The sequence below is a fragment of the Stegodyphus dumicola genome, chromosome 7 (assembly GCF_044657685.1).
Source record: "Stegodyphus dumicola isolate Sdum_Otavi_A_Nest chromosome 7, ASM4465768v1".
NCBI lineage: Eukaryota > Metazoa > Arthropoda > Arachnida > Araneae > Eresidae > Stegodyphus > Stegodyphus dumicola.
This window is the reverse complement of record NC_140774.1, coordinates 135,876,250-135,889,853: the sequence shown is the minus strand read 5'-3', so window position 1 is coordinate 135,889,853 and position 13,604 is coordinate 135,876,250. Positions and strand designations below refer to the sequence as shown.

Below are 13,604 nucleotides of genomic sequence, written 5' to 3'. Positions count from 1 at the left end.
CTTCAAAAATATTCTAACAATATCACAAAATGTCAAACGTTTAGCAAAAATCAATTCAAAACAGAGAAACTAATTCTATCTCACAGCGAAATCACTACAAATCAATCACAGCATTAAGTAAACAAACAGTTCGCTAGAACTACAGCTACTACTGAGATGAGTTGTTTGTTCTCAGCTTTTATAAGCTTTATAATTAATTTCTCGAATATACTGGAAACATCTATAAATATCTGGATTTTTGTGGATGGCAACAGCAATTACAAGATATTTATTTATTAGGTATTAAAGGCACGCGCTGTTCTATTTTTAACCTTCCAAGGCAGCTGTCTTTTCAAAAATCGTCTGCATTGCTAAGGCAACATGAAGCAAATCCAATTACAATTCTAAATAAAAAATAAATAAATAAATAAATAACTATGAAATCCGTAACAATATGAATTAAGTAATAATTAATAATAAAGCAAAGTGCATGCACATGCATGCACCAATATATCGTACAAAACTATGATTGGAAAACTGAGACCACGAGTTCGGCCACATTCGGCTATCGGGGAATGCGTACAAGTTCTGACTGCACATGTCCCTCAAAAGCCGAAGGTAGCTGAACGCAAGCTACGCACACGCATTTGTAATTTAAGTAGTGTGTGTGTCAGCTCGCTGTGAGTAATCTAACAATACTGAATAAATTATCGTTAATTACTTAGCAGTAAACATTTCATTTTTTTCTTCGTCGATATGTTATTTTATTATTATATATTATTATTTGCCGATATATTGGCCGGGCCGCAAAAATATTTGTTGTGGGCCACGAGTTTGACATCCTTGGTGTACACTAAAGGCTTATCTACCCGAAATTACAGTAAATTTTTTGCCTCATCAACCAATAAGCAAAGAAGCAACAAAAATAATGGCCAATGCTCAATTCCCGATTAAAAGGTTCTCCATTACTAAATGACTGTATGACTGAGTATCCGATTCTGACAGAAATTATATTCACAATCTTAAAACTGTTTCTGAAAATACTGAATAGGTGTTTCACTGTATACTTACTAATGACATTTCTACAGATTAGTATCAGAGAAAAGGATCTTGGTTTCTTACGATTTTTACAGTTTGACAAAAACAAAACCTGAACTTGTATCATCACAAATGTATAGTCTTTGGACTTTCTCTTTGGTGGTTGCACTTAATCACCAATTACACCAAGTTGACTGATAAGAAGGAAACTTATCAGTCATTACACTAAATTAGCTAAAATTGTCCCTGTATTAGGAAATGCGAGATCTTGGAATGACAGACTTTCTGTAAAATCGGATACAACTCTGAAGGAAACACACCTTTGAGTACATGTAAACTTCTGACAGTGACATGCAAAATTTTTAATTCAGATGGAATCAATTTAGCTTGTTTGAAAGAGGATGAAAATCTTGGATAATCTTATTCACATGTGTAGTTTATAAAGCTATACATTTGGAACTCATAACTTCCTTATCCACTGAAACCCTTATACAGTCTTTCGGATAATGTATTGCTAGAAAAAACAAACTGTACATTATACATTCTGATAACAGTAACTTTATTCAGATATACTGAATACCTTGTAACATAGATTAGAATGCTATGCTATTGCTGTCAGTCACCACTACTCAGAAAATTACTACTATTACTAAAAAAAAAACTGAACCATCAATCCTCTGTATAGTGGAGGAACAGATAAGAATGATAAAGTTAACTTTAAGATGAGTCTTAAATAAAAGTTCCTTAACTGTGGAGAGTTAAATACGATACTACGTAATGTGGAACAGTTTATCCAATTCAAAATTCACAACCTATGTATCAAAAAATGATAAAGGTCTAGCTCCATTGACATCTTTGATGTTTCTTCACAAACTACCTTCATTTGGAGTTCTAGATACAGATCTGATAGATAAAAAGAAACTCATCAAAACAGTCAAATATCAATAACAATTGAAAGAAGTTCTCTGACAGCAATTCTGAAGCGAATAACTGAGACAGTTATAATCTACATTAGAAGACTAGAAGGATAAGCAGACCCATGTTGGAGACACTGCACTCCTAAAGGCTACTAAGAAACAATTGAATCCATTAGCCTGTAGCCAATATCATTGACATTTTTCTCAGAAAGGGCATATATGATGGTAAGCTTTAAATGAGAAAAGATTTTTTTTTTTTTTTTTTCTTGTCACTATAATAACTTGAGTGTACTAAATAACATCCATTTCAATGAATTTTTTTTAGTTATTTACTTAATATTTTTTTACTGAACTGCATTAATTTAAAAGTGTTCTGCATTCGTAAGAAAGCTAACGGAATAAAAATTCTTTTTTGTAACCATAACAGATTTTATAAAGGAAAGTTGAAACAAGAGTTGTGTGTATGTGATTATGGCAAAGCATTGAAGGCAATCTGCTTAAAGGGAGAGATGCCTTCGTGGAGGACTTTCTAAGGGAAACTGGCTCGTATACACGTTACACATGGGGAAAACCATGAATAACAAGATTAGAAATGAACATGAGTACATGAATAACAAGATGAAAAAGGAACATGAATACATGAAAAACAAAAACAGGAAAGAAAGAAAAAGCTCACAGCTCCTATTAAGATGATACAGTTAAATAACAAAATACATTCATTGATAACTAATGCCAAGTCTTGACTAGTCGAGCATATTACATCCCACAAGAATTCACCATAAATTTTTTAAATTAACTTCAGGGAAAATCACCCTCCATATCACTGATTTCACTTCGGATAATGCAAGATAAACGTCATTATGTTACACTGCTCTTATAAGCTCCACATATTTGTCTAAAAAATAGCAAATATTTTTGTGATGGAGGAAAATGCTCTGTTTGATTATCCAGACATGCTATCATAACACTATAAATGCTCTTGCCTCTTATGATGAAATGCATATGTAGCATTCAGAGCTAGATTAACCATTATGCAGAATAACCACATATTTAGAGCATCAAGAAAAAGGGGCACAACAAAAAGGAAATCAAAGGAAAAGGGGTCAAACAAATCTTCCCCTTGCAGATTTTACTATGGAAAACATGGTACCATGGATCTACAAAATCATTTACCATGGAACCATGGATCTACAAAATCTTCCCCTTGCAGATTTTACCATGGAATATATGGTGCTGCTAAAGCAAGAACAAAAGAGAAAAAAACGACATAAATGCATATGGGAGCAAAAGAACATTTTACGTGCTTAGCGGCAAAAAAAAAAAAAAAAAGTCTTAATCTGAACATGGTACTACTGTATTCCAAATTCAAAAGATTTTTAATCATGTAACATTCATACCTGCCAACCTCTAAAGATAAAAATTCAGAAGATTTCTCCCCCAAATTCAGAAGATTTCTCCAAAATTCAGAAGAACATGAAGAATTAATATCATGCTTTGATATTAAAAAAATAACAATTTATACAAATAGAAAAAAGAAAATTGTACTTACATTAGTAAATCTCGATTAAGTAGTAACTAAAAAATTTATCAGGAAACATAAAACAAGAACTTAATGTTACACAAAAAAAATATTGCAATGAATTTAGAGTGCATTTTTTTGGCTTTAGCCAAAAAGTCTTTGGAAAATTTCCTGTCATAACAATTAGTTTCCTCATAACATTTAGCAATTAAAATGTTTTCTAGAGTTTTTGGTGAAATTGAAGAACGAAACATAGTTTTGTTTTTCTTCACAACACTGAAGACTCTCTCGTACTCAGCATTACTGTGTGGAATTACGAGAATAGCACATAAAACTCTTGCTAGTCTATCATATTTTGGTGTTCCATCAGCTTTTTTTATTCTTTTTAAGGTACCAACGAGGACATCAAGTCTATCTTCTCCAGAACTGGCAAAGTCTTCAAACTGTGCAGCAGAAAATTGGTTCTGTAGTTCATCTAAAGCATCATTATGGCATTAATTTTCTTTAATTGTTAACAAAAATGGAAATTTATCAATAAAAAAACGAATCTTTTCAAAAGATGAATTTTTAATTTGTTTCAAATTTGCCACTTCAGCATTTAAAAGAACTTCATTTTGCAAAGGAAACTTCCTTACAATGTAATCACAGACTGAGGAAACACAAGCACACATTGCAAAATGCATAGTTATTTCCTTTGAAGGATTCTTTAATTGTTGGAAATTCGGCTTTGTAGGCAGGCCGAAAATATTGAGAATACGGTTTTTTTTAACTTATTTCGTAACAACGACATATTAAGAAAATTCGTAGCATGTGCAAAAAAAAAAAACAGAATGCGACAATCTACGCTCGCTGAGTAATTCCCTTGCTGCTGAAGCGAACGCGAAAAAAAAAAAAAATAATCTGGCGCCCACAAAGAAAAGAGTGGGAGAAACAAGTTCAGCGCATTGGATTGGCTGGTTAAGCGGCGAGTTGGGAGAAACCGCAGGTTACCGGATTCGAAGTAGTTAGTAGTTGGCGGTAAAACACGATGCAATTGGCGAAAATAGCTGAATCGGCGAAAAATTCTAAAATTTCGACAAAAATCACTAAAAACACTTGAAAAAGGAAAAAAATCGTAAAAATGGATTACGATCGTAAAATCGTAAAGACAAACGCATTTTCGTAAAAATTACGAAAAATTCGTAAAAGTTGATAGGTATGAACATTGTATTTCTATTTTTTTACTGAATCATAATAATAAACTCATTTATTTAATATTAACATTTGTTTTATTACGAAATTTAGAAATTTTAGCCTACATGAAAAAATGTACAAAAAAAATCTATGAATATATTAATCAGAACAGAATATTTACTCTAATTTAAAAAGAAAAATATACGTTATTCCTTGCATAGATTATGCATTTTAAAAACATGAGAAATTGCCCTTAATTTATTCAAATCATGTCCAAACTGGAATAAAAAAAATCTAATATTTAAATTATTTATATCACTAAAACAATTACTTTGATAAATGAAAGAAGAGGCGGATTTTAACGTGTAACAGTTAGTGTTTTCACAATTACTTGCAGTTTTCTGAATGATGATGTTTCCATCACAAAATTATAAAGATTCACAGATTTTGATACAGAAAAAATAAAATGTCACTAATCAACAAAATACTAAAAGATAAAATTTGATGTTATTAGACAAACAGCTTTCACATTTGGCACTTAAAATAAAAAAAATTTTATAACTATTTTTCCTAAATTTGGAACAACTGCAAATACCCACGAATAACTCTATGAATAAGTACATAACTCATGCCTGTAAACAACTTAATTTAAGACTGAAAAAGAAAAACAGAAATAATTTACTAAACAATAAACTTACAAACCACATAAAAGAATGTACCCAAATTCCAGTTTTTAAAATTTTAATGACTTTACCTCTGGAGGCTCTTTTTCCTTCCCTCTCATGAGAGGCAATTCTTTCTTTCTCTTCTAATTCACGTCGGAAATCCTTATTTTTTAACTCTTCTGATGTGTTCTGTCCAGTTTGCCTAGTGAAATATTATTTATGTAAATCTTAACATAGAAAATATGAGCGACTTTAATAACATCATGTTAAAAATAATCTAAATCTTTCTGGAAATAATTTGCTGCATGAAAAATGGAGATATGCAATCACTATAGATGAAGCATAGTTATATTTAAATTACTATAGCAACAAGTAATCAATAGTTGTATTTAAATGACTATAGCAACAAGTAATCAATTTACTATTACAGAAGAGAAGAAAAAGATGTTAAAACTCGGTTTCAAATGTTTAAAGAAAGTTTCAGTTAAGGATTTATGACCAATACTGATTTTTCATACAATAATAAAGTAAAATTTAAAAGAATCAAAAGAAATACAGTACAAAGTCTGAGATCCCAACGTGGATTTGGGATTTTTCCGGATATTAAATCATCAGTTAACAACTTGTAAGACGGCATGTACAAATTATGAAAAATGAAATATGAAATAGTGATTTATGAAATAATGAAGCATTTATGATCTAAAGAGTAACAAAATTTACAAAAAAAAAGCTTAATATTTGTTTATTTTATTAAACATTTCTTTCAATGTAAGGTGTTTATGTTGCTTTTTTTGTGCTAATATTTTCCCTTTAATTCTATAAACAGTCATAATTTCATATTTAGTTACAAAGTTCCATTGTTTAAGTCCTGTAATTGTCGTTTCAAGAATTCCGACTAACTTGTCAATTGAAATTTTTTCGTTTTCAATAACCTCTTTGTCACTTTCTTCACTGTCAGTAGTGCTATTTTCCAGATCTAGAACCTGTGATACTTCTTTGACGATATGAAGCAACTCCAATGATGGAACACAGCAATAACTTTTATTTAACACTCAAAAAAATGGCGACATACAAACAAGAAGAGAAAACATATTCTATCATTTAAAAATAAATTACATTCTTCGTGCGAGAGTCGCACGAGGTACTCGAGTCTGGTTTCAAATATTGCCATTCACAAATACCTTAATGTTCATCTATTTAAATTATTTAAACTACAAGATTTTAATATTATTTAAATCTGTTACAACCTCTCCCCCAACGGAGAGACTTTTACCGAAGGGAAAAGTTCTGTAAATTTCGAAAGTTTATAAAGCTCGGCTTGCTCAATTGCTTAAAGAGAAAAGATAACTTCTCTCATAAGTTTCCAAATTTTCAGGCTGAAAATTTTAAGTTTTAAACAAATATTTTTACACCACATTTAAATAGGAAGAAAAAAAATGGAGAACATTCAAATACATCAGTTGAGTATACATTAAATAAATAAATAAATCCTGAACGTGGTTACATACACTATGAGTTATTACATTACTTAATTCTACTCAGAACATCTACGTTCTTGTGCAAAGATCCTTTGCGATGAATGGGCCCACCAGCGGCCGAGCAGTAAAGTCGCTGAACACTGGTAGTTCGGTCCGAGGTTCGAATCCCGCGAACGGGCTGGCTGCATGGGCGTTTTCGTGGTTTTCCCCATGTGTAACGTGTATATGAGCCAGTTTCCCTTAGAAAGTCCTCCACGAAAGGCATCCCTCCCCTTAGGCAGATAGCCCTCGTGTGCTTTGCCATAATTAAATACACCAACACCAACACCTTTGCGATGAATGACCTTAAAATTATAAGGTTGTAATGAGAGTGCCCAGCGCATCAATCTCGAGTTACATTTGGCGTTGGATTGTAGCCAGACCAAAAGATTATGATCAGTCTGAATCAAGAATTCTTGCTGACCATCCAGATAAAAATGCAGTTTCTTGACAGCGTAGATGATAGCAGCACACTCCTTTTCAGTAGTACAATAATTCTTTTCAAACTTAGTAAATTTTTTGCTTATATACAAGATAGGATGTTCACGTTGTTCATCATCTAATTGGCATAGTACTATACCCATGCCATTGTCTGAGGCATCGGTTTGTATAATAAACCTTTTATCAAAATCGGGAGCATACAGAATTGGTTTCTTGCATAGCAACTCTTTTAAATTTTTAAAAGCTTTGTCACATATTTCAGACCATTGCATATTTCCTTCTTCTGTTACCCCCTTCAAAGTGTCCGTGAGGGGTGAAGCAATTTCCGAAAATCTCGGTATGTACTGGCGATAATACCCTACCAGTCCTAAGAAAGCACGTACTTCTGCTTTGGTTTTAGGTGTAGGATACTCCTTTATAGCCAGGATCTTTACTTCATCCAGGGTCCGTTGTCCTTGTCCCACAACATGGCCTAGGTATCTCACTTGATCTTGTGCAAATTTACATTTTGATGGTTTTAGTCGTAAATTTGCTTTCTGTATTCTCTCTAGAACAGAAGTTAAGTTTCTAAGGTGCTCTTCCCAGTTTTCTGAGTAAATGGCAATGTCATCCAGGTATGGTACAGCGAAACCTTCGCATCCAGCCAGGACTTTAGCCATAACTTTGCTAAAAAAATATGGGGCATTTTTTAATCCAAAGGGTAAACGTAGAGGCCTGAAACTTCCAAAACTAGTTACAAATGTTGCATATCTTTGGGCTCTTTCTGTTAATGGAATTTGCCAGTAGCCTCTAGATAAATCTGATAGGGTAATATATTTTGCTTTTGCTACAGTTTCGATACGTTCTTCAATATTAGGCAAAGGATAGTATTCAGTTTTAGTAACAGCATTGAGTTTACGATAATCAATACAAGGCCGAGGATCCTTTGATGAAGATTCTATCAAAATCATGGGAGATGTATAGTCCGATTCTCCCGGCTCTATAATTTTAAGATTGAGCATTTTCTGTATTTCCCTTTTGTGAATTTCAGTCTGTCGGGGTGACAGTCTGTATGGCTTTATTTGTATTGGTTCATTATTTAATAGCTCAATATCGTGACAAACTAAGTTTGTTAATCCAGGATTATTTGAAAAACAACCAGAATATTTCCATAAAATCTTTCGTAAATCTTCTATTTGCTCGGATTTCAACCTTTTCTCGAGTTCATTCTCCTCTATGATGTCCGAAAAATTTAATACACTTGGATTGGAAGGTAAACGAGGAATGTCCATTTCTAAGTCTCCTTCCACTTCAGTTATCGTATTAATCATTTCTGGTCTTTTGTAATATGGTTTAAGCATGTTAACGTGATATACTTGATTTGGCTCATTTTGTTCCTCGAAACTTACAATATAATTGGTTTCTGAAATTTTCTGCTCTATTTTTCCAGGTCCTTTCCACTGTACTTCTAGTTTATTTTGACGATTCATTGATAAAACAAGAACTAAATCTCCTCTACCAAATTCTCTTTTCACTGCGTTTCGATCATACCATGTTTTCCTCCGTTGTTGAGCTTCTTTCATGTTTTCCACGGCAAGTTCTTGGCATTTCTTCATTTGATTAATAAGTTCGAAAATGTAACTGACAACATTATTACTTTCTTCAATCGGTTCTAGCCACTCACAAAGTCAAGTGACTGGCGTTCGTAGGTTTTTGCCATGAACTAATTCTGCTGGTGTAAAACCAGTGCTTTCGTGTGTGACTGTTCTGAGAGCAAAAAGAACTGATGGTAGATAATTCTCCCAATCCGAAGTCGCTCCTATACATACGACTCTTAACACCCTTTTTAGCGTTCTATGGAATCGCTCAACGGGATTACTCTGCGGATGATACACAGAGCTTCTTACATGTTTAATGCCGAAATGCTCCAAAAATTCCTCCGTCAAAGCACTGACGAAAGAGGTCCCCTGATCTGTTTGGATCACTTTTGGGAAACCCATACGACTGAAAATCTGTAAGAAAGCATCAATCACAGATGGCGAAGAAATGTCTGTCACTGCAACAGCATCTGGATATTTGGACGACATACACAGAGCTGTAATAATATATTTTTTTCCAGTCTTTGAAATAGGTAGCGGACCAACGGCATCGGCATTTATTTTAGTGAATATTTCGGAAATTACTGGTACTAATGTCATTGGAGCCTTCTTTTTGTCATTTCTTTTTCCAGCGCGCTGACAAGCATCACAGGTTCTTACAAAATCTTCAGTTTCTTTGTAACACCTCGTCCAGTAAAAATATCTAGCAAGTCTGTCTTTGGTCTTTTTGACACCCAAATGACCAGAAGTTCCTTCGTGGCACATCTTTATAATTGACGGCTTGAGTTTTTCAGGTATAACGACAAGCTATCTTTCAAAGCCCATTTTATCCGTCGTTTTTTTAACTAAAAGTTCTTTTCCTGTCAGACTATAGTTCTCATTTTTGCATGTACCTTCTTTAACTTCTTGGATGATTTTAGACAGTTCCTTATCAGCAAGCTGAAGTTGTCCAATTTCTTCTGAGTCAATGTTTACCAGTTTCATGAGAGTTTCATCTTCCGAATTTAGCTCCGGTAAATTATCTTCTTCTTCAAAAACATCTCTGGATGCTTTATTTTCTTCCTTCATCGGTTCCAAGATCTTCTCTTTGGCTATTTCTCTTTTCTTTTGAGCTCTAGTAGAGACAGCATTAACCTGGTGAGGACAACTATCAGGTTCCTTTCCTTGTTTATTCAACAGTGCAAAAGTTCGATTGCCTAATAAATACCTTCCTTTGTCGAGTTCATTTCTAATAATGGCAGCCTTAGTTATTACTCGTATCGCAATTTAGTTCGATCTCAGCCAATGGTAAACAGGTTGGATTCAAATCTAATGGCTGTTACACCCACACATTTTCACCTGTCAGCATTTCCGGCGTGATGTATTTGCGACAAACTATATCAATACTAGCACCTGAATCCCTTAATATAGGAATTTTATGACCATTTACGTAACCCATACTAGTATAAGGTAATAGAAATTTATCCTCTGGTTTTGCACTAATTCTGTTAAGATTAGCAGGAGATTCAGTACTATTCTTAAGTTTTGGACATTGGGGTCTTAAATGTTGATAGGACCCACACTGATAGCATTGTGGCGTTTTTTGTTTTTCATATTTATCATCTGGACGTGGACTTCTAGGTCTATGAAACCAGCTTTGCGAATTAAATCCTGATGACAATTTTTTTTTCAGTTTTATTTTTATTATCTGAACTCAATTTACCTTGAGTTAGTGCATTGTATCTTTCTTTCTGCCAATCCACTACAGGCCTCTTTTGAAAGTTTCCACAAACGTTTTCATAGGCATCAAGTTTTTCAGCTAATTTTTTCAATGAAATCATCTCTACCCATTCATCAAGAAAATGATCTCGAATTTTAGGAGGAACTCGACGTTAAAGTTGGTCAAGCACCATCAAATCTAGCAACTGATCAAAAGTCTTAACTCCTAGACCAGTCACCCATTCTTTGCAATAATTTTCTATTTCATAATTGAAATCCACCCATGTAGATTTGGTACTTTTTTGATGTTTCATAAATTTCTGCCTAAACTTTTCCGGGCTTAGTTTAAACCGTCTTAATAATAAATTTTTCACGTGTTCATAGTCTTTAGCTTTATCGGAGGGTTCTCTAGATATTAACTGGGTTACTTCGTAAGGAAGTAGTCCTAGTAAATGAGATACAAATTCTTCTTTATCAATTTTAGCCCATTCTGCTTGCCTTTCAAACAATAGCAAATATAGACTGATATCTCCTTTCTTGTCATCGAATTTCTGCATAAGGTGACGCAGCTCCGTTTTCGGCCGGATCTGTCCGGTATTTTGAGACTTTGTCTCTGCTTCAAGTCTTAATCTCTCTAATTCATACTGTTCGTTCCTTCTCCGCTCTTCTGCTTCTTTGTGTCTCCTATGTTCTTCTCTTTCCTCCCTCTCTTTCCGTTCTTCTATTATTGTGTCTAAAACTCCTTTGACGAAGACTTCATCATAATCTCTACTTTCAACAATTTTCTGTTTTAAATCAACTATTTTCAAATCTGCAGTCACATGAACTCCCAGTTCAGCTGCGAGATTTTGCAAATCTTCCTTACGAGCTTTTCCTAAGTAAGACATTGTTTCTACGTTTAAAATTAACGAAAACTGTGTTCCTTATATTTCCTCAAAATAGCTCAAAAATGAAATATTTAAATTATATGAAGTTCATTCTCTCTACCACATTAATTGTGATTAAAATAAAAATAATAACATAGAGCAATATAAATATCTACCGTCTGCACAACTAAAATGAATATTAAATATAATATCAAATACGGTAATAAAATAAGACAATTTAATATTAACAGGAAATAATAATAGTATCGCTAATATTGCGTTCAGTGATGAACTAATAAAATAAAGCAATTCTTTATGAACAGGAAGTAATAATCTGGTATCACTAATATTATGTTCAGTGATGAACTAATAAAATAAAAATATGCACGATTATTCGATCCGATCTTGGTCGGTGCCTCCAAAATAATTAAGACTGTGATACTTCGTTGACGATATGAAGCAACTCCAATGATGGAACACAGCAATAACTTTTATTTAACACTCAAAAAAATGGCGACATACAAACAAGAAGAGAAAACATATTCTATCATTTAAAAATAAATTACATTCTTCGTGCGAGAGTCGCACGAGGCACTCGAGTCTGGTTTCAAATATTGCCATTCACAAATACCTTAATGTTCATCTATTTAAATTATTTAAACTACAAGATTTTAATATTATTTAAATCTGTTACAAACCATACTATAGATTTCGCCATCCATTAATTCATTGATGATTGGGACATAGGCATTGCAATGAAAAACTTCTGTTATATCATCTTCATTTATTTCCATATCTCTTTACAAAATTCATTAACTGGAAAATTTCACCTTTTGTTTGCGATGTATCTGAATACCTTCAGATTCGCAACTATCGCCCTCATCAGCCTCACCATGAAATATGGTGGCTGGCCATAAATTATGCCAAGCATTTTTAAAGTATCCTCCCACAATCTTGCGATGCTCCACACAGCAGATTACATACTAAAATATTTCAAAAAATTTGTAATAGTTTTGCCATTATTTAAGAAATTTAACATGAACTTTAAAAATGGTACTTTATAGTTGCATTTCAGCTCGCATACTATTCCGATATCTATAGGCTGAATGATGGGCATACAATTTGGAGGAAAGAATAATACAGATGCATTATCTTTCACTAAAACTTTAAGTGATGTACGAGCTGTACAGTGCAGTAAGTGAAGAATAAGCTGTACATTAATGCTATTTGAATTAAGAATAACAAATCAATTATTAATAGTAGGAAACCAAAATGACATAAATTGCTTTATGAAACACACTTTCACATAGTACCCTAAAACAATGCCAATGGACTACTCAGTTTCTGGACTTATACACAGCAGTGGTCTCAAACTGAAATTGCATGCAGGGCCAAATCCACAATCTAAAAATAGCTGTAGAGCATTTTTTTTAACAAAATGAATTTTTTTTAACAAAATATAAAATATTTTATAATTTGCTTTCTAAATAATTATCAAAATACATAAAATAATAATAAGAAGAAAAAGCTTAATTCATATCAGGAGAACAAAAAAGTCTCCACCATAGTTTTTCAAACATTGGGCATTTATACTATACTATACATCATGTTTTATACAAAATATTGTCCATCGCTAGCTACTCCTTTTTCCCATCTTTCTGTCATCATACGGATAACCGAATTGGAAGAACCCTTTACCTTTCAAAGACCGCAAATCAACCCAATTTTTTGGTATCTTCTTATGACTGTGCTCAGGGTTCATAGCCACATTTTAGTTAAAAAAATAAGCACCTATAAGCACTTTTCAAGCACATTTTAAGAAAAAAAATAAGCACCTGTCTAATTACATTATACACTACTGCATAACCTTAAAAGAAAAATTAGACTTGCAATTTAAAATATGAGCAATGCAATATTTATCAAGAGAATGAGCCATACCTCAACCATGGAAAACAACTTTTTTTTTTTTTTTTTTTATTTTAAATGACAGTCAATTTACAGAATTAGTTTACAATGAAAGGGAAAAAAAAAACTGCAGAACTAAACTATATTACAAGATTTAATGATGAAATTTCAGTTCAAAATATAGAAAATAAATAATAATAAGCCATATTAATTGTATTCGCTTGGCACCTAATAATAAATACAATTTATTTTCCCACTCATATTAATATTTAAATAATTTAAATCAAAATTCTGAACATTTTCTAAATT

The 13,604-nt window shown here is 32.8% G+C and overlaps 1 protein-coding gene across 5 annotated transcripts in view; it reads right to left on the bottom strand.

The window, feature by feature from the left end:
• The window catches only part of c12.1 (spliceosome-associated protein CWC15), an 81,803-nt gene that overhangs the window by 32,064 nt on the left and 36,135 nt on the right, over positions 1-13,604 (bottom strand). For all 5 annotated transcript variants that reach the window (XM_085820841.1, XM_085820844.1, XM_085820842.1 and 2 more), the window contains exon 3: positions 5,381-5,493. In XM_085820841.1, the coding sequence (XP_085676967.1) occupies positions 5,381-5,493 (113 nt within the window). The remainder of the gene's footprint in view (positions 1-5,380; positions 5,494-13,604) is intronic.